The 22,195-nt window shown below is 43.5% G+C and overlaps 1 protein-coding gene across 2 annotated transcripts in view; it reads right to left on the bottom strand.

Moving 5' to 3' along the window:
* The window catches only part of ITGB4 (integrin subunit beta 4), a 100,433-nt gene that overhangs the window by 54,087 nt on the left and 24,151 nt on the right, over positions 1-22,195 (bottom strand). For both annotated transcript variants that reach the window (XM_054975809.1, XM_054975810.1), the window contains exons 4-17: positions 21,640-21,722; positions 18,155-18,256; positions 17,653-17,857; positions 16,874-16,970; positions 15,778-15,949; positions 14,664-14,924; positions 9,665-9,754; positions 7,935-8,057; positions 6,622-6,789; positions 6,342-6,418; positions 5,430-5,641; positions 4,476-4,579; positions 2,815-2,913; positions 1,277-1,406 (exon numbers count right to left, since the gene is read on the bottom strand). In XM_054975809.1, coding sequence (XP_054831784.1) covers positions 1,277-1,406; positions 2,815-2,913; positions 4,476-4,579; positions 5,430-5,641; positions 6,342-6,418; positions 6,622-6,789; positions 7,935-8,057; positions 9,665-9,754; positions 14,664-14,924; positions 15,778-15,949; positions 16,874-16,970; positions 17,653-17,857; positions 18,155-18,256; positions 21,640-21,722 — 1,923 coding nt within the window. The remainder of the gene's footprint in view (positions 1-1,276; positions 1,407-2,814; positions 2,914-4,475; positions 4,580-5,429; positions 5,642-6,341; positions 6,419-6,621; positions 6,790-7,934; positions 8,058-9,664; positions 9,755-14,663; positions 14,925-15,777; positions 15,950-16,873; positions 16,971-17,652; positions 17,858-18,154; positions 18,257-21,639; positions 21,723-22,195) is intronic.

The raw sequence follows: 22,195 nt of genomic DNA, 5'->3' as shown, positions 1-22,195 counted from the left end.
TTTCTAGGATCAAAGCCATATTTTGCCACCAACATAGACATGAAGAGGAAACATGGTTCTGAAATTGGTTACCTCGACAATCCACAGGGGGTACACCACTATGTACTGACAACAAGTCAGATGGACGCTTTAAGAGGCATAGGTTGAGTTCTCTTGCCAAAGAGATGGCAGCTTGATACAATGCACTGTTTGTTTAATAAGATGGCCTTCTACACATAAAGCACATACTACACAAGAATGGTGTCAGCTTACTGAAAATAGTTTCCCACTTTCTCCCTCATGCTATAGCCCTCCATACACCCTGAAAAACTGCCTCTAGGGTCTGGGGACCCCCAGAAATGGCACTGGGCACAATGTGGAGGGTCTAGAGCAGGAGGAGGGAATAAGTGAAATGAAACACAAACATCCTTCCATTGCAGAAGTTCCCCCTAAAACCTCCAGCAGCTGGCAGAAGAAAGAGCATTATTTTAAAAAAATCACTGTCGGTGACAGCATGATGTCACTTTGAAGGAAACACAGAAGTGATGTCACATCTCTCTAGGAATTGCTGCAAACCCTATGTTTTACCATTGAGTTACTGGCAATTCCTAGAGAGGTGTAATGTCACTTCCACATCCCCTCAAGGAATGTCATGCCATTGGTGATGGCCACCCCCAATGACCCTGCACCCCCAGTCTCCCGCTGGTTGCCAGACCAGACCTGGCAACCCTAAGTATAATCAATCTGTACAATATATACTTCTTGAAAATGAGCATAGTAAACATAATATGTGACACATATATGTAGGTTTTGGGACCCAATCCAGCTGGAAAGCAGGGGTGTAAATATTAAGAAAATAAACCCATAGATGGCAGGCAAAGCATTTATCAGGACAAGGTAAGGCCAACCTGCATGCAGCGCTGCTGCATGGTATCGTACTCATGCTGAGGTCACTTTACAAGTCTGCTGAAGGTGTGAAAAGGTCTATCACTGATTATAGGGAACACATCCTGGTAATCGCTAACCAATATGCCACAACCAATAAGTATTTTGTTCATATGATAAAGGAGCTCTAGCTACAACAGACGATCTGTGACAGCTTTTTACCATACCTAAGCTATCACACAGCTACTATTTGATGGATTCAACAGCGCAAATCAGCTCTACAACTATTCTCTATAAACTTCATTGGATAATCTTTGTTCTCACCAATGCATTGTACAGGATGACTCCACTTTGTGTAATCTGTCTCTTTAGCATGTATTAGACTGTCAAACAGGCAATGAAATCATTGTACCTTTTTCCAGATCATCCACCTTTTTGATCGTGAAAGGACAGCCTGTACAATTCTGCCCCTTCTTCTCTCCAGTCCTCCAAGCCTGGCATTGAACACAGCTGCGGATATCTTCACACACATGCTGAAAGCCCTGTACAAGAGAGAGAAGGCATCCAATCAAGAAACACCGCACAAAGAATGGAAGGTGAATGCTTGACTCTTGGATCAGTGCTTGAGGGAAATACATAAATTTACCTCATCAGAGAAACAATGGCAAGAAGAGAAGGGACAGATGATCACGTAGAGTCAAAATGGAAATAGGAAGAAACATGCCAAATTCATGTGATACACAGGGATACATTAAAATTTTGTGGAGTTACAGCATGGCCTTGTAACTAAAGGCCCTTAGGCGGCATAATGATCCTCTATGGTGTCAAAAGGGCTGCCCACAGGCCTATAGAAAAATATTCTGCCACTTAAACAGACATAAGGGTTGTTTTCACATGTCTTTAACATCGCACAAAACTCACAGAACAAGGGTGTCTTCATGGTGCAATTTCTGACGTCAGCATGTACGAAAACGGAATCATGATGGGGTGATGTCAGAAATCGCACTACGAAGACACCCTCATTCTGTGAGTTTTGTGCGATGTTAAAGTCGTGTGAAAACTTCTAGATAAAACATTTCTGCATAGGCATGCATTGGTTTTAACATGCTCCCCGCTGTCAGCTGAAGGGAACAGCTTCTTTTTTTAAAAAAGAGAGAGCTCAAACAAGCACAGGAGAACTAAAACAGCATGCAGGGGTGGGTAGTTATTTTGCTGACTTTGCTGCTCCCCGTGGCACTGAAAAATCAGTGAAATAACTCCCCTCGAGCAATTTTCATGCAAGGAAACCACATTAGAGGGAGGGTAAGAGCCTTTCCTCCTCCTGCAGCACCTTTTTGAGCTCATTTTATCTTTCTTTAAAGAAGAAGGAAGAAGAAGGAAGAAGAAGGGAGAAGGGAGAGGAAGAAGGAAGAAGGAAGAAGAAGCGATTTCCTTCAGCTGATGTCAGACTGCAGGAAGTACATTAAAACCAGTAATGTAATGTACAGAATGTACAGAAACGTCTTGTCTGGTGTGGCCCTTAATGTGTAAAACTGGGCAGCTGAAGCTTTTCGTGGCTTGGAGATAGATAACATCACCTAGTAAATAACATCCCATTAAGCCTTTATTAAAGGGACAGGACATTTTTCTCCAGGCCACTTGGCAATTCTAGGTGTACATCTTGCTGCTTGCATTTTATTCCTTTAAAATGCATTTAATCTCCCATTGAACATAACAATAACACATGAAGCTTCCTTCTACTAGGTCAGATCAGTAGTCTTTCAACTTTGACTGTCAATGTCCAGGCTCTAATGTAGTTCTTTCACATCATCTAGTATGTCTTAACTAGAGATGCCAGCAAACCAGATGGCACTAGCACTGAGGCACAGCACCTCCCTAAGGTAGGAAACTAAGAATACTGGCCACATATACCAGATCAAAAATGGCCAGTGGTTTGGCATTTTGACTTACCAAGGAGTAGCTGACTTCACAGGTGGGTCCAACATAGAGAGTAGGGTTTTCACAGATACATCTACCGCATTCACAAATCCCGCGCCCATTACAAATCATCTGCAAGAGAGAGAGGCAACTACTTGTGCTCTTTTTTGTAGTTTATGATGTAACCAGAGATTAAAAATTCGACGTTTGACTTTTGTCCTCATTTCCAAGAGGAAAGTTAAAAATGAGGAAGAGAACCCCAGGATAGCCAAGGGCCATTTCCTTCCTGCATTTATCTAAGCAAACAGATTATGTTAACAATAATAATGTGGTCAGTTCCATAGGAGGCAGAATGAAACATTTTATAATTGAAAAAAGATGACAATCGGATGACTCATATCAGGTAGGTTTGACTAAAATACTTTAAGACGCCTTGCATGAGTAAACAAATGTATGAGGACTGTATGTGACAACAAATGCATCTCACTACATTTCCTCATGCACTATCACAACTAAAACTGACTCCCTTTCAATAACTATCCATTATTACACATTTCAGCAAAGATACGTCATATTCTCCCTTTTCAGACAAGACTCTGCTTTCACACGTGCTGAATAACGCACTTCCAATGCACTTTGCAATTGGTGATGGGGATAACTTCCCTGTTTGCAGTTTGCCTGATACAAATCTGCCTCTCTCTCTCTTACACTTATGCACGCGCGTGCACACGCACACACACAGAGGGAGGGAGGGAGAGAGAGAGAGAGAACAGATATTAATCCTGATAATAGACAAAATCCTTTTGCTGCATCAAGAAAGTGTGGGCAGGTCTATATTTTAAATGAAGTGTGCAAGGAAGAGGAGCTATACATTGTTCCCTCCTGTGTCTTACCTCACACTCACTTCCTTTCTTCTTTCAGCTCCACCCCCCACCTTCCCACCGCCCCCACAGTCTGGCTCAATTTCGGAGAGTCTGGCTGGGAGAAAAATGCTTCAAGCACTGGAGCACAGCAGAGTAAGGCACAGGAAAGAAAAGGGTTTGAATCTCTTTACGTGCATACTCTGTTTTTGCTTAAGGCACCCACCCCCACCTCTGTTTCAGATATAAACAGACAAACCTCACACAAGGATCCCTCTTGCGTGTGTGTGCGTGCGTGCATTATATGCCCTGACCTGGATAGCCCAAGCGAGCCTGATCTTGTCAGATCTCAGAAGCTAAACAGGGTCAGCCTTTCTTACTAATTGGATGGGAGACCTCCAGTAAAGACCAAGTTTGCAGAGGCAAGCAATGGCAAACCACCTCTGTTAGTCTCTCACCATGAGAACCCCACCATGGGTCACCATAAGTCAGAGAAAGAATCAGAGATAAATAAATAATCGAGTTGCCAAACATTTGCCTTATCTCCTCTGCAAGCAAGATTTCTACTTGCATATGAAATGGGATGGGAACACTGATTCCTTAGCTGAGAGAATTCCTTCAGAGAGGGGTAGAAAATTTCTCAGTCATAATTGTTTCCCATTTAAACCAATGGAAACAAATAATGAATATAATTAAGAACACGATCAGCAATAAAAAGACTATTTTTTTTAAAGACTAAGATAAAGTGAAGATTTTTAAAAAACATGCATATCCTTATTCGTGGACCCTTGTTGCCTGTAACTATAGCTTGCTAAGGAGTAGAAAATTACCTACCCCATTGTTGGTGAGACAAGTCTCATTGCTTGTGGGACACTCACAGCCTGGGCCTTGCCAACCACTTTCACATAGGCACTGGCCCATGTAACAGCGACCCCGATCTGCACAGAAGAAAACAGTAACAGAGGTTTTTAGGACTACAGTTTATTTATTTTCCAAATGACGATACTTCCCGTCATCTGTATGTGGGTATTTTTCTTCAGTTATGATGAGCAAGGGTGGCATAGCAGTTACAGTAAACTAGAGTGTGCATAACAGAATATACAAGCCGGAATTATACGAAGAACTCACTGGTTCTGCTCAGTAAAGTAGCATCCAGAACACTGAACCAAAACCAGGAAACTAAATTGAAACGACTGTCTCCAACTAAAAAGTTTCTAGGTTTCGTTTTGGTTTGTGCCTTCCAGCAGCAGGGAGGGAGGCACTGGTCTTGCTTGATCTCCTGAACGGTTCATTATTCAAACTCTCAAACTTGGTGAGTCAGTGGTTTAGAGGGAGGACTGTGTTCTGTGCAATTTTGGTGCTATGTAAAAACAGATGCCCCAGAGCCTCGTATCCTCCACTCCCCTTGAAAAGAAGAACATGCGTTTGTGCATGTGTGGACAATGCATAGGCAAGGAGTTGAAACTCATAAAAACAAAAAGAACCAAGCAGATTTGTTCCGAGCTGGCACCATCGCAGCTGTAACAAACAGTAATGGAACGGAATTATTCCGGAACCCCCCAGAACCAAATGGAAATGGAAATTTTCTCAGTGCACAACCCTGGCAGGAAAACTCAGTCACTGCAGGCATTATAACTGGGGAGGCTGTCCACTCCTGAGCTCCGTTCTTTTATCAACCTGAGGACATCTTCCAGAACCTCCAGGCTGTGAAGAGGAACACTGCAAGTGAAGAAGTTTAGCTTGCAAAAGAACTGTAAGGTTGCCCTCCCCCCCCAAGGACTCACTCACCGTTGCAGAGGAATCCAGACGTGCGGGGACACTGGAAGTTGTCAAATTCACAATATTTGCCCTCAAAGCGCTGAGTCAGATCCTCAGAGTAGCATTGACAAATCCCACATAGGCACTCGCCTCGGCCAGAGCAGGGTTCTTCTTCCCCTGGCCGTATGCAGGCTGCATTGTCAGTAGAGAAAGATGTAGAGCAGTCACATGTGTCTCCCCGCCTGGTGTGCAGAAAGGAAGAAAAGAATGAAAGAGGCCTCCTAAACGACATCTTGAAGAGATGAAAAATATGATAATTGGGAGGCAGGTGTAAATCACAGCAGATGGAATTTTTTAGACTTAGTGCCTGTGGGAGCAGCCTGACTTTAATTCTGATCTTTATTTTAGATAGGTTTGCCAACTCCAGACTGGGAAATTCCTGGAGATTTGGGGGCCGCCGCCAGAGGACTCGTAGCTTTAGGATGGTCAGAGCCCTTAAAAGTTTGCCCATTTGGGAAGGGGATAAAGAGGGTCTTACAGCTCATGTTCCTCCAGTGTTAATTTACACCTCAAAGACAGTTCATCTGTTAACAACAACAACATTTGATTTATATACCATCCTTCAGGGCAACTTAACACCCACACAGAGTGGTTTACAAAGTATGTCATTATTATCCCCACAACAATCACCCTGTGAGGTTGGTTAGGGTCTTGAGCAGGCCAACCTCCCCACTTGAAGAACAGCACTCAACTACCTTAAAATTCTGTGTCTGCTGGAGGGCAATGAGTATCCTCAGACCTCACTGGCCCAGTCTGGGGTTGCTTTTCTACAATTACAACATATTACTTCTGCATACAGAAACACCTGCCATGTCTGTGGGTGAAGCCCTTTCTCTGTCCTATTGACGGCCCGTGGATCACCCCATCTGGTATGATACTTACCAGCCTAAGTGGCAAACACACTGCCCACAGACAAAGTCTCCATGGAAACTGCATTTAGCTGACGTGAGTTCCTTTTGCTGCAAAGAAGAAAAGAGTTGGTACTTATCCTCATTCCAAGGGTTTAGGCTTAACCATGTATCCTTTAGAGACAGAACTACAGCTTCCTTTCAATACATAAGTTTAAGAGGTCATACCAAGGCCACACTTCCTGTATTCATACATATCATTCATGTTTTACATTCTTGGGACTCTCTGAACAAAGAGGAGACAGAAGAAGTACCTGTTCACAAGGGCAGGCATCACAGATGACTGAAGCTTCAATCTCTAGTTTGTTGCTGAAAGAAGAGGGCTTCAAGTGGATAAAGCCCTTCCGGTCTTTCTCTGGAAGATCGCAGACCGGTTCCCCACCCACACGCTCATGAGCTTTCACGCGCACATCAAATGTGCCCTGGATGGAAGAGAGGCATTTGTTCACTTTGCTGGAGTTACCAAAAGAGACAGGTGCCACTTTAACTGACGTTTATCAAAGAGGGAAGCACACAACAATATGTTCTAAAAGCTGCATTCCAATGACTAGTTCTCCATCTTCCATTTATCCGTGGATAAACAGAGGGGGGGGAATGGGGTGGAGATACTTCCAGGAAGTTTACCCAACATAGAGATGGTCTGGGAAATGGGACACTGTCCTTTCTGACTTGAATGAACAGTTACTGTTACGGTTAAACTTACTGGTATATAATCTGTGTTCTATCTACAACTGGAGAAAGAGAGGCAATAGTAATGGGTAATGGAGTCTAATCCAGAGTAAGCAGCAAATAGGCAGAGCTGAACTGGCCATTTAACTTACAGGGAAATTTCCTAGAGGGCCACTGCACTAGAGGGCCACTGGCAACAACCGACAAAGAAACCCAATACCCAGTTAACCTAGTAGTATTTAAGAAGCTACTTGGCTAGGTAGGGTTGCCAACTCTGGGATGGGAAGCTTTGGAGATTTGGAGGGGGTGGAGCCTGGGGAGGGTGGGGTTTGGGGATGGACCTTATCAGGGTATAAGGCCACAGAGTCATTTTCTCCAGGGGAACTGATCTCCCCTGGTGATCAATTGTAATTCAGGGAGATCTCCAGGCCCCACCTGGAGGTTGTCAACCCTATCCCCTAGACTCCTCAGTGGCAAGGACAATCAGTATCAGCTCACCAATTGCCTCATCCAGCCCTGCCATCAGTTTACCGTAGGATCCATTCAGCGAGCCAGCGCCCATTGTTGAAGTTGTTGGCTGAAATAGCTCCTGAAGCACTGGGCAAGCTGCTCAACTTGGCTTGCTCCAGGACCATTTTAACTTCCCAGTCCCTCCCTGCAAATGGCATCTACTCTCTATACTTATTATGATAAGGCTTATTTTTGCCTTGCTATCTTGCAGCCATATGCTCTACAGGATCAGAGGCAGCGTCTCCCCATCCCACCCCCCTCAAAATCTAAACATATTTTCCAAAAGTTAATATAGAAAGTATTCAGAGGCATGTCTCTTGTGTGAGGGTTTTCGTTCCTGAGCTAAAAAGCACTCCAGGAATGTATACACATGAGCTGTAAGGCTTACCACTTCCCCCCGGACAATCTGGAATGAGCCAGATTCTGTCTTTTCATACTTCCCAGAAGTTATTTCTGTTTTCAAGGCTTTGGGGGTATAGCCAGCACGAATTTCCATCTTGGAACGGATACGCTGGGAAGTGGGGAGAGAGGAAGAAAATGAACAGAACTGAAAGTGATCTAAATTCAGCGGCTCCCAGGTTTTTTCACTTATGCAATCTACCAGTTGTATCCAATCACAATCCTGGAAGGCTCTCCTTCTATTTGTCTCTTGTATTGTTTTGTTACTGTTAACTTAATGACCTTCATACAAAGGTGCCAGGACTTTGTAATAGGTCACCCATCTTAGGGTTTGCTCAAACTTATGGCTTACTCTGTTTGAACAGTACATCTGCCACCTAGTCCTTGCTGAAGTATGCATTTGATAGACCTTCTCTGCTGGGACACATTATATCTCATATAAGGCTGGACAGAAAAAAAAAACTTTTTTCAGTTCTCATTACTCAAGAAGTGAAAGGCATACAATGAAACTAAATGCCAATAAATTCGTGACAAAAAACAAAAATTTGCTCACATTAGGTGTGCTGACAGCCACTAATTCAGAGTGCTTTCAAAATGAATCCATCATATTCCTTCTGATAGCGAACCTACTAGGCTCCTGTTATGATCATAAACGCAGCAAAATGAAGTCACCCATAAACAAGGAAAGGGTATCTACTAGAGATGGGCACAAAATGGAACATGAACCAAAAAGAAGCTCCTTTCACGAACTTCCGAACTGGTATGCTGGTTCGTTTTGTTCATTTTAAAAAGCATTTAAACCCCATGTACGAACCACGAACAGGTTCGCGAACTTGCCCCAGTTCGGGGAAGTTCGTGGTTCGTGAAAATGCATGAACCAGGAACCGCACGGTTTGTTTTTTTCGCAGTTCATGCCCACCTCTAGTGTCTACATATTAGGAGTCTCCGAGTATACAAAAAATATGAGTAAATTAACTAAAGGGGAATAAAAGAAGTATTGGTCTGATGAGGACTGAATTAACTAAAGGGGAATAAAAGAAGTATTGGTCTGATGAGGACTGAATATGGAATGCTGAAAATAGTTCATAGTCAATTAAAAGAATAAATGGTGGAAGTCGAAATTAGTTATTCAAGCCTCTGAGAGATAGTGGAATCCTGGAGAAGGAGATAATGGGAGAGAAATTTCAAAATTATTCCCCCTCACAGACCTCCAGCTTGTCAATGGCTATTAGCTGCGATGATTAAGCAGAACCTGCATGTTCAGGAGCAGTATGCTAAGTACCAGATGCTGGATCGTCTCCATATCCTATTTGTGGGGTTCTAATGGGCATCCAGCCGGCCACTACTGGTAACAGGGACTGTATGGATCCTTGGTGTGAGCTAACAAAACTATCATTTTCTCAGAAAAATTGAAGAAAGAGAGCCAGGAGATTGCAGAGCCTCACAGGCAGCTGGCAAGGCATTCATATCTTGTGTTTATTTGAAGATATTTGATAGCTACACATACCTGAGTGTAAATAAAAAGGCTAAATGACGGCAACTACCAGATTTGGACCATAAAGTGAAAACCGATCGGCCTAGTAATTTTGTTAAAAATCATTCCACAGCAGTTGTGCGAATGCCACGTGTGTTGGGTTACCCAGAGCAGTTGCTCTGATCTTTGTCTTATATACCAGAATAGATAATTGTCATCCAAAGCACCTAGAAGTGCCTTCTTACCTCAAAAGCTGTATGGATCAGGTCAACAATATTGGAGGAATCTTGTTGCAGCATTCCAATTTCAGAGATTGGGAAATATTTGTGCAGTTTCTATTCAAAAAAAGGGTAGTGAATAAACTAAATATTTGAGTTACATTAGACCACTAAATGGATACCCGAAAGAGCAGCAAAACAGCAAAGATAAGAGTCCTATGTACACAGTAACTGAGAATGTATCCTTATCTTTCTATTGTGGCTGAATTTAGCTGCTGACAAATACTAGATAGAGAACACAAGAAAAAGTCAATTCTGACTGTTTTCCATATAATCCAATGGGTTTTAGATGTATCTAAATTTCATTGGCTTGTATCCATTTACTGAAATCTAGTAAAATCTCCCACAATGACGAGACCATCCAATCACCATTTTAACTTTCAAGAAAGAGGCACCTGTAAGTAGGACCTCTCAGCTGATCTTAATGAGAGGAGATGTGTGTGCAGTATGGAAAGTATGGGAAGAGGCCATTTGTACGAGACTGTCCAGGAAGAGCTTTATAAATTGGTTCCTGCAAAGTTATCATAACACTAGTGGAAGAGGTTCCTGCAGGAAATGAATTGTGGCACTGTTAGCAGTCAGACTCCTTCCTCATACTAAAAGAGCAGTTTATGGATATGAAATATCATAAACTCCTTGCCTTAAGTCTCTGACACTGCCTGGCCCCAGACAGAGAGAATGCCAACCAGCATGGAGATCAGAAAGTTTTCAAGACATGAGTCACAGGGGGATGACTGACTGAGCAGCCCCCACACCCTAAAGAAAAGCAGAGATAATGAAGTTTCCTGAGGAGACTCCCAGCTTAATCCCATCAACACCCTTCCATGTTTCCCATCACCCAGCTATCCTAATCAGGCTATTCAGCGAACTTGATAGCCTTCCTGTCCAACATTTACCAGGTCATCAAGCCATATTTTTACCTATAGTCCAGCCCAGATAATCATATCACGTCTTTTCCGATTTATTGTTCCACCTCTGGACAAGCCATTAAGGTATTGTTTTGGAAGCAAGACCTTGCCCCAGGGCGTGTTTCGCTCTATAACGGGGTCCAGCCATGTGCTCAATGTGTGTGTTCTGGGACCCATTCAGGCACCCTCAGATTATGTCTGAGCCTTCTCTTCCTTTTATGTGAAGCACTGGTCATTTTGCTGCCCCCGTGGACCCCTCCTTCTTCAAGACTGGTAAATACAGCTCTCCCTGAAACTGCTTTCCCATTTCCTCACTGTTTTCTTAGCTCTATGTGTACGCTGTGTGTTTTCTGTATGTTTGCTTCTTATTCCTCTGTTAATAACAAAACCTTTCCTGTTAAAACATCTGCCTGTTCATTTGAGAGTTCTCTAAGGGAAGAATCCTAGTAAACATTAGTGGAGTACCCCTCCTCTTGCTGTGTCTCCTTGAATGCTAATTCCCACAACTCACAAGGAGCCCCACCTCCCATTTGGGTCCATTTGGGTAACAGCACTCTTCCAATTGCAACTTCTGGACCATTTTGAAAGATAGAGCCATGCAGATAGATCAAGGAAGGCAGCAGAAGGAATGGTTGGGCGATGACGAAAAGTAGCTAGAAGGTGGGTGGAAGTGTGCAGGACAAACAAAACCGAAAGAAACTTTATGCACAAGGAAAAAATTGTCTAAAAATGGAATTCCAGAAAAAAATCAGGGTGGTCTCAAAAGCGGTCTCAAAAAATTGGGAAAACAAAATAATCAACAACAAAAAACAAAGTGAAAACTAAAAGCAAAAAAAAGTGTGTGGAAATCAGGTGATAAACCAAAACAGTAGGAGGCAGAACCAATAGGAAAAAACTGTGCAGAAAACCCCAAGGCAATGTCTTGATGTTGCTATCAGGAATCATTTTTAAAAAATCAAACACTGCTTACAAGCTTTCCTATACAAGGGGGGGGGCAGAAATCCTTCTTTCCATGGGGAGAACGGTACGGGAGTCGGGAGCTGAAGCGTATCAAAAGAGCAAGGTGGAGGGCAGAAGACAAGAGGAGGGAACTCCACCAGGTGGCCAGCCAAATGGTGGGAAGGCCACCCAAACAGCCTTTCTCTCTAGCTAGCAGTAAAGGCTGCACCACCCTTGAAAATGGGGCGAGAGCAGGCCAGATGGGCGTAATCCCAGAGGGGCAGAGGCAGGGCTGGGGCAAGACAATCCTTCAGACCTTGGCCCAGGATTTTTGCCTCACCCTCAGGGCGAGGTAATTGGGGGTGGGGATGGGCATTACATCAGAGCAAGGGAAGGGGGGGGGGGTTAAAAGGAGTGTTCCAAAACTCAGACCAGAAACAGAAGTACGTCTGATTCTGCAGCCTAAAGAGCAGTCTCCAGGGCTGTTGAGGGAACCCCTGCCTCTGAGTCCAAGGGAGCCCCCTGATGCCCAAGTCGCCACGGCAGAGGGCCAGGAGAGGGCTCCCTGACGATACAGAGATCTATCAGGATCAGGCAAGTGTTTTTTAAAAAAGAATAATACTTGCTGACACAAGGGATAAAAATCCCTCAAGACAGCACACAGCAAGGTCCCACAGTCATGGTCCAGTCAGCGGAAAGTAGGCAGAAAGTGGGAGGAACCCCCCAAAAAGGACAGGAAACATTTCACTTGCAAGCAAGCATGACTGAAATTTGATTGCTAGAAAAGGATTGGGATAAAAGTAGTTCCAAAAGAACTAGAAAAAAAAATGGAGAAAATGTGAAGCGAAAACTCATGGCTCCTGATAACGTGCGGAAGACAAGGAATAAACTGAAGCATGATGGGAGCCATAACCAATGAAATAACACCATTCAGAAAATCTCACACATTCCTAAAAGAGTCGCTGGTATCATCCAAAATAGATCATAGTGTGTCACAGAGAACAGGAAGACCAAGCTGAGCTACAGCATACTGTACTACAGCAGTGGAAAGTCTCTAGGATAAGGAAGGCACTTATGATCACAGTAGACAAGATTAAGTTGCCAGTCTCCAAGTGGCAGTGGGGGATCCTGACTCCCATCCTCCACCACCACCCCACCGCCATTCACATGGCTAGTTGGGGCGGGAGGCATGAGAACAGGCCTCCTGGAGTGTGCTCTGGACATGGCATGATGATGTCACTTCCAAGAGTGATGTCATTGCACAGGATGTGGGAGTGCTTCTATGCTTCACAGCAGGCCAATCTGGGCCCCAAACAGACTGATTCATTAAGAGTTACTAAAGGTGAGTGCTGGTCCCCCCACTCCTGCCGTGGTTAAAGATGCAAGCCTCTAAAGATGCAGGCAAGAAGAAGAGGGTCTGGATGGGTGAGTGAAATGCTGTGACTGGACAGTAGGGGGCAGAGTGAACTGCAGTTTAGTCAGAGTGGATCTGACAAAAAGAGTCAGAGTCAATTAGTGTCTGTGGATATGAGGAGTTATTCTTCTATGGGTGAAGAGCTGAGGGAAGAAACGTGTGTGTTTGACTTTGTGGATGAAATCAGCTTAAGTGGCAACTGGGGAAAAATAACTTTTTGTGGCAGTCATTCAACCTTTGAAGATCATCCTTTGAAACCATCAGACTTACATACTATTCTGAATCCAATACTCTTAAGAATTACTCTGAAACCATAACACATAACATAAGTACAGAAAATAAACCCTATTTCTGGTTAAGAAAAATACCTGTTTCATCTAGAATAAAGGATGCCTTTTTTACCTTACTGCCATGCCACATGCTGACCATTCTGTTATTCTACCATCTATAACTAGGACTTCTTATACAATAAGTCAAATTGAGAGAGAACTAAGGCAGTGAAAAGGAAATACTAAGAAAGGAAGAGAGACAGTATCATACAGGTCTCATAAAGGGAGGAAATGCCACACTAGTTGGATCTTGTCAGTTTTAAAAAAAAAAATAAACTGCTGTGTCACGTGGCAGCACAGTTCAGACTGTAGCCAAACAAGGCAGCAAAAAGAGATTTAATCTTTTGTTCTTCCTATCCAAACTGGCCTCCATTCTGGGCTATTGGAAAAGGAAAAAATGACAGCTATCTGTCTTTCTTTATCTCAAAGCTAATAATAATGCCAGAGAGGTTGTTTTGAAATAGGTGAGACCATGTGGCATTGGAAGGATTCACTCTCTGTATGGTTCTAATTGGGACCACGTGTAGCTATTATTTACATCTTTTAAAATGCTAGGAAAATTCAGTCATGGGCCTCTCAGCATCTGGTCTGATTAGTATGCACTCCAAGCAGGGCTCATTTTGAGGGGGAATGCGCAGGAACGCAGTTCCCCAAAGAGGTCACGACAGCTGGCCTTGCCCACCTCTCGGCCATTTTGGGCCTGTTTCGGCCTGGATTGGGGCCGAAACGGCCCGGATCGGGCCTCTGACAGGTGGTAGATTACTCTCCCGCTCTGCAGCAGCCTGATCCTGACCATTTTAGGCCCCTTTTTGGCCATTTTCAGCCCCTTTTTGCCATTTTGGGCCCAATTTCAGCCCTGAATGGCCAGGACTGGGTCCAAAACAGCCAGGATAGGTGATGTCAGGGGGTGTGGCATATGCAAATCATCTATGCTAATGACACACTTCCGGTGCTGGCAAAGGGTGTGGCATATGCTAATGAGTTATGCTAATGAGTTCCTCCAGCTCTTTTTCTATGAAATGACCCTTGACTCCAAGACAGCTAAAGATAGCAAACTGGGCTGCATGCTACAGAAGAAGGTGAAAAACACCTAGTACCAGCATTCAAATGTGGTGACTAAGAAGGTTCCAAGAATGCAATTAACATTCTTCTGCTGAAGCCTTCTCAGAAAACCATTTTATAAAAGTACTTTAGTACCAGTTCATCCCACTCAGCAGTCTGAGCCCCTGCTGGTTGTTGCCGTGAGAAATGAACAGAGCTTCTCTCCTAGCAACAGAATGCTGAGCTGGCTCCCTTGTCAGGATAAGCTCCTGAGGCAGAAAGCACTGCTGTCAATCACTCTTCCCCACCCCTCCTTGTCCAGCGACACTATTCACCTCATAGTAATCGTAAGAGTGGTTGGTGACAGCAAATATGGGGATGATGTTGCGCCGTCCCAGCAGTCGCACAAGGGTAGGCACGGAGGGGTAATCCTGCTTGGTGTCAAAGGTGTAAGTGCCTGCTGAGTTCAGATGACATTGTTCGTCATTCCTCCTCAGAATTCCAGCAAGGACATTGGCACCATCAGCTTCATAATGGAAGGCAGATTCTGTAGAGAACACCAGAAGATGAGTGCTGTCCTCCCGCCAGCCGATATCCTGTTGGCATAGGGAAAAACAAAGGTGTAGAAGGCATTTCATTGTCTAAGAAGGATGAAGTGAATTGGCCAGCAGTCCAGAAGCTGTTCAAGAGTTCTGCATGTCCCTTTTTGAGGAGGATGCTACAGCTACCCAATCCATGGTATCCACAGCAGTTTCTGTGCTAAAGACTGTAGCCCCTGCATATCACTTCCAAGTGCAGCCCTGCCCAAGGCTAGTTGAGAGGAATGTGAACTCCATTAACTGTTCCTGTGCTCATGTTGACTGTGTTGAGACGATCCTCCCTTATCTTGTCTCCTTAGTTCTTATCTCCTAGCTGTTGACAAGTTGCAGCTCCCTGAATTGACTGCGTGCTCTGTTTCATTTCTTGGGTACTTCCAATCTTTTTTTAAAAAGCTTTCTGTCTCCTTCAGTTGCTATTCAAAGTACATGCTAGCTCCATTTATGGTCCAAAAAGCTCTAATCTGATTCCAAAGCTCATTCAGGTCCTTAACAAATGACCATCTATTGTCTACTAAAGGAGAGCCTTGGCCTAGATTGTCCCACTGCCATCAGAGTTGAATGAGTAGCTAAGAAAGGATATATATCTACCTAACTCTCACTAGGATCTCTATTATCTTTAGATGCAGAGCAGTTAGCCGTGTTAGTCTGTAGTAGCAAAATCAAAAAGAGTCCAGTAGCACCTTTAAGACTAACCAACTTCATTGTAGCATAAGCTTTCGAGAATCACAGTTCTCTTCGTCAGATGCATCTGATGAAAAGAACTGTGATTCTCGAAAGCTTATGCTACAATGAAGTTGGTTAGTCTTAAAGGTGCTACTGGACTATTATCTTTAGCATCTTCTGTGCTCACCTTGCAAACAACTGTTTGCAGTATGGCATCAAATCCACCTTCTGGAGCATCCAGGTTGCCAGATATACGCTCCGTCATTAACTCTTGGCTGAATTTATCAATATTATGGGTTAGACGGATGACATTCTTAAAGGAGAAGGGAGGGTCGGCATTGCTCCAGGGCTCACGTAGCCTGAAGGCATAAAGAAAAAAAGGCAGTTATTCAGTTGCAATAGACTGATATCAGAAGCGCTGTGCTTATATCTAGTATGGAAAATTCGGGTCACATGCCACAGAGGGTCAACATCATGACTGTAGAACCACAGTCAACCAACAGTGCCATCCAAAGCAGAGCTATGCCCTTCATTGAATTCAGTGGACATATAAGGATGTATGTGTTGGAAGCATGTCTCCTATTTCATCTGATACATGAAGCAGATAGTGAAAATGCTGGACATGGGTCCCTGGCAAGAGGGTTTTGCAAGGTGAGATTTAAAAAAGAATGCAACTACATAGATCATATGAGACAATCCACTGATGTGAGACTGAGAGCCAAGCTACAAGAAATGAATTAAAGGAGGAGGAGCACCTGAAAGGAGTCTCAATGTTAACTGGGAAGCTGAGTTTTAAAAGAGATGGTAAGGCTTTGTTAATTTCCCCTCTCTTCAGAGCAAGAGAGAGATCCTTGCTCAGAGGGTTTGTTAATTTGCTCTTTGTCTCTGGAAGGCTCTGTCAGTTTCACTTCCCCTTCTAAGAGGCAAGAGAAAAAATCTTCTGAGCAGGGATCTCCCTGGCTCTGTAGAGATTGACAAAGCCTTCCGATCTCTTTTAAAACTCAGCTTCCCGGCTAACATTGCGACTCCCGTCACATGCTCATCTTCATGTAATTCATCTCTTGTATCTTAGCTCTCAGTCACAAAGTATTATCATAAACTAAAATATTAGGTTGGGGAGGGACCATAGCATATGCATTAGTAATAGGTCAGACAAAATAATATGTTTAATTCAGTGCAAGACATGTTTTTTTTTTACATATACCCATTTAAACAATGAAAAAAGTAATGGGTGGATCCTAAATCAATCATTCCCAGATGGCTCCACCATCAGCATCACTTACTTTTCAGGCCTCATGTCTGTCTGTGGAGCCGTAACTTTGTCTACAAATTTGCCAAAGCCAATGGTGTAGTTGTCAGTCAGATTCATCAAGAATTTTGCTGAGAAGAAGGAATGGAGGAAGGATGAAGTCAGTAAAGATGTCCTGGGAGAGCTGGGTTAAGTTCTCTGTTCCTAACACACCTTTCCCTTATGGAGTCTAGCTGAATGTCATGCCTTAGATGAGATATAATGGGGTCATTCATTCCCAGAAAAGAAACAAGGCTTATAACAGCCCTTCATTTTTTAAATTCAGCACTACATTGCCATTGATTGGCAGTGAATGTCAAAGAGTTTTTTAAAAAAGGAGTATCCCAGTGGACAGACACATAGCTTTGGTGTAGTGGTTAAGAGTGCGGGACTCTAATCTGGAGAACCGGGTTTGATTCCCCACTCCTCCACCTGAAGCCAGCTAGGTGACCTTGGGTCAGTCACAGCTTCTAGGAGCTCTCTCAGCCCCACCCACCTCACAGGATGTTTGTTGTTGTGGGGATAATAATGACATACTTTGTAAATCGCTCTGAGTGGGTGTTAAGTTAACCTGAAGGGCGGTATATAAATTGAATATTTTTGTTGTTATTATTATTATTACTGTTCTTGGTAACTTCAGTATGGGGATTGGCAATACTTTGTGTACCTGTGTCTTTTTTTTTCTCTGCCAGCTGCCTTGGGAAGTGGCATGCTATCGACAAAATTATATTTCCCTCTCCAGTTGCCTCCAAGACCTTACAGTTTTGTTCTCACCCAGGTCCTGGCCCATTTGTTTAAGGTTGTCCAAATCATCAGACATAGAATAAGAGAAGTCCATGAGAATGTAGAGGTCGACAGGAGATTGAAGTGGCTCAAACACATCCATCTGAAAATTAGCTTCCTCACCAGCTCGCAACTTCACAGACATCTGTTGTGGGGATACCTGTGTTCTCTTCAGAGAGGTATCAATTCTAAATTCCTGCCAGAAGAAACACCAGTATTTTGCTGTCAGAGATTTAGCAATTATATTTCATTTTGGTTTTGACAGGTGCAGGAGACAATGAATTCCCAATGAAGTAGAGCTTAATTATACATAAAGTGTTCCCTATCTGTTGGTATGAATGCTCACAAGAAGTCTTGACCAGTTCTAAATTCCAACCCTGGGAATGACCATTGACTTTAAAAACTAGCCAAATTGCCTAATTATAGCCCAGCAAGATATCTGACAGGCATGAAAGGTAACTGAAGCCTCAGTGTTGACTTCCTCTTCACTCACCTTTAGTGTTAGCATTTCTCCTTTCATGAACACAATGTTGTGCTCACTGCAGCCATATCTCATTAGGTTCTCTTTTAAATCACAGCGGGCCTCTTTGAAGTTCTGGAACAAGAGAAGTGGGGTAATACGACATGTTTTAAAATATATTTTAAAATATATATTGCAACGTTTTCCCAGGGGTAATCACTTTCTTGCCTCAGTGTTAGGCTAGGGGAACAACGCAGCAGGATTTGAACCCAGTGGCACTTTCTAGACCAACATGATTTTTCAGGATATAAGCTTTCATCTTTAGTTGCAACTGAGAAGTAGGTATGCAGACATCAAATAATGGGTTGAACTTGAATAAGCCTGTACTGGAAAAAGGGTCTGAGGCCTAGGACCTAGGTCTGATTAATAGACTGCCGATACATAGATAGATCAGACTAGCAGACAGGACTAGCAGATAACTGAGAGCGGAACTACAAGTGACAAAAGGCACAGGTTGGACACTTGTCAGCTTCCCTCAAGTTTTGATGGGAAATGTAGGCAGCTTGGCGGAATGTTGGACAAGTGACAGTTGAAAAGTCCGTTGGACAGCAGTCAGAGAGCCAAGCTGCAAGACTAGGATGCCTACATTTCCCATCAAAACTTGAGGGGAGCTGACAAGTGTCCAACCTGTGCCTTTTGTCACTTGTAGTTCCGCTCTGAGCTGTACCTAGGTTTGTATTAATTTGCATGTTTAGCAAAGGCTCATAGGGCATGTGTTTAAAAAGAAAGGTCACCATGGCTAGGAGAGGTGGTATAATGCAGGACTAGGCTAGCTGAAAAGACGGAGACTGACAGGAGTGCTGAAGCTACTGCTTTTTGGGAAGCAAAGATGGTTTCTTTGGCTCTAAGAAGGTCATAGAGCTGAAACTGCCAGCTGGGAAGAGCTGAATCCTTCTCCCTGGGAGAACAGCAGTAGCTGGGAAGAGCTGAAGGAGCAAGTAAGAGCAGAGAGCAGGAATTGCTGGCAGTTGAACTCTTCCTTGAGTGTTTGAGAGCCCCACTTTGTCTTGCCAGCAGGAAAGGGAAACTCCTCCTAGGGCAACAAGCAAGCTCCAGGATTCATACAGCATCTTCACAAAACGGTCCTGCTGTTGTAAGGCCTTCTGGATATTTGAGATGCTGTTCCAGGCATAGCTTCTGGCCAAACCCACAGAACTGCCTGCTCCCTCTACCAAGTGGATTGTGAGTAGGACTCAGCTCTGGGGTCACTAGTTACTGACCCTGTATTGATAACTTTGGGGATGTCTTCATAGTTGTGTTCTGTTATTTAAATAAATTGTATTTACATTTTGAATTTGTAAACATATCTCTAGACACTGAATCTGGCCCTCGGTACTCTGGGGATTACATTTGTATCCAAGGAACTGGCAGTGCAAGGTGCGGTGGACCCACATTTTCACCACGTTTCCCTTTCCACAGCAGTTCTTTTTAATCCATGGAAAGATGATGACTAGACTAGACTTACAGGACTGACAAGGACAACAACCATGTGGATCTGGAAACTGCAGTGAGGAGGGCAAACCAGGCAAAATCAGCTCTCCTGCCCCATCTGCAAAAGTAGTTCTTTGGTAGCAGGGCTTTTTTTCAGCTGGAACGCAGTGGAACGGAGTTCCGGAACCTCTTGAAAATGGTCACATGGCTGGTGGCCCCGCCCCCTGATCTCCAGACAGAGGGGAGTTTAGATTGCCCTCCGTGCCACGGCACGGAGGGCAATCTAAACTCCCCTCTGTCTGGAGATCAGGGGGCGGGGCCACCAGCCATGTGACCATTTTCTCCAAGGGCAACCCACTGAGTTCCACCACCTCTTTTCCCAGAAAAAAAACCCTGTTTGGTAGGATCTTCTGACACCCTCCTTATGGATCTATTGCCCCTCACTGGTTGCTGAGAAGATTCTCTTTTTGGTTTTAGGCACCGAGCGAAAATGTTTTTATTCTTTTGGGCTTTAATCATTCTTTTCTCTCTACTTACCTATATTTCAATTGTTGCAAGTTACTGTTTTTATTGATATTGTGTTGTTCTTTGTATCTTTTTGCCCATGCGGGTCTTTCAACCTCTGGTATAATCTTGGAAGGTGGGGAGTCAAAAGAAGCTGCTAAGGGAAGCGGAAGGTGCAAAATAATCTGCTTCCGCCAGCAGAAAGCTATTAAGACCCAGCCTGTCTTTTCTTATTTTAATGTATGCTGCCTGAAGAATCTTATGTTGAGGAGTGGTTTAGAAATGCATGACAAAAGACAAACAAAATAATAAATTCTGTGGCTAGTCATCAAGGGTAGACATTAGATTGTTTAGAGCTACTTTGTGTGTTCTTTAGAACACAAAGGTGAGATATATATACAAACATAAATAAGCAGACAAACAAATAAAATATACAATAACCAAGTGGTGTACTGACAAGGTGAACCGGCCTGTGATTACTGTTGTATACTTGATGACTGAGAGCAGAATGTATGGCCTATGCCATTGAACAGCATCGTGTTTGAAGTGATAAGAGGAAAGTTCTGTTTGTGGCATTATATTTCTGATGGTTCATTCAGACATGCAAATCAGCATTTGCCACAACAGTTACTAAGCGATCAACATGCCTGTGTGAACCAGCCTAAGAGCATGGAGAACAGATATATATTTAAAAGCATTATTGGAGCTGACAGTATTGCTGGGCCGATTCCAGACGACTAACCTGAAGGCTCTGCATGCCGCCATGTTCCGGATCACGACGGGGAAAACGTGAAATATCGCGTTTTCTCGCGCGAGTTTGGCGTGACATCACGTCAAACTCACGCGAGAAAATGTGATATTTCGCGTTTTCCCCGTCACGATCTGGAACATGGCGGCATGCAGCGCTTTCAGGTTAGTCGTCTGGAATCGGCCCTGGTGTTGGAGAGATGGAAAGCTTTTTCTGACTTGACCATTTCAGCTGGCCAGCTGTTGCAAGCTTCAGACTCACTTCCTCACTGAGGATACAATGTCCGAACAGGAGCTGGAAAAGGAGCCCAGCTCACCAGCCTCTGAAGGCACTATATTATTTATTTGTTGTGTTATTATTCTGCTCTTACTGCACTGTTTTCTGCTTTTGTAATTCGATTCTCTGCGTTGCTTGAGACAGTTTCCAGCAGTTGTAATCCTGATCCTATTTCATTGCTTGCTCGATCTCTTGTGCTATTTGATTACATTACATGTAATCAGCCTTGAGTCACAGTGAGAAAAGTGGACTATAAATAAAGTAAATAAAAGCAAGAAGGGTGAAGCTAAAGCAGACATGCATCCCCATCTAAAGAAATGCAAACAGGGATTTATTAGAGTGAGCTGGGCCCTGTGAAGACAACACAAATCCCCTATGTAATCAAGACCAGTATTGCAACTATGGCACAGAAAAAAGACTTGTGTCCAAAATCCAGTTAAATATTGGTGCTGATACGTATGCGTACGAAGGCTAAACTCTGTGAAAGCAAAGTTCCTACCTCATCAGTGCAAAAAGAGCAGTCCTTGTTCACTCGAATACATTCAGTGCAGCTTTTTGCCCTGGAAGCCACACAGCTATTAACTGGGAGACAAAAGCAACATGTCAGAAATACAGGAAACCAGGTTGATCTAAGAATAGTCACAAAAAGGAGCATAGAAGGTCTGGTCTCACTCTCATCGCGCTTATCATACAATCAAACGTGGCTGCAGCACAGGTCAAAGTGTTCTATTATATTATACTATACTGTACGATACTAAAACAATACACACTACACTACACTATTTATACTATAATGGCAAGGGACCAGTATTATCATGAACAGGTTGCTCCATTCACTTCAGTCAGAAGTAGGTAATTGGGTAAGGAGAAATTGCAAGGAGCTCATTATACTATCCTGCATTTCTTCCCACTCTGAGTTCATTCTGGGACAGTAATGCTTGACTGAGCAACAGAGTAGCAGACTCAGAAAGGACCTGTATTAGAAGAGATGTAATTTATTTTATTTAGTATATAGTTTGCCCTTTTCCAAGGGTTCAGTATAGTTGTGAAAAATG

The sequence above is a fragment of the Eublepharis macularius genome, chromosome 4 (genome assembly GCF_028583425.1).
Source record: "Eublepharis macularius isolate TG4126 chromosome 4, MPM_Emac_v1.0, whole genome shotgun sequence".
Lineage (NCBI taxonomy): Eukaryota > Metazoa > Chordata > Lepidosauria > Squamata > Eublepharidae > Eublepharis > Eublepharis macularius.
The sequence above is the reverse complement of the archived record's forward strand: the minus strand, read 5'-3'. Positions and strand labels throughout refer to the sequence as shown.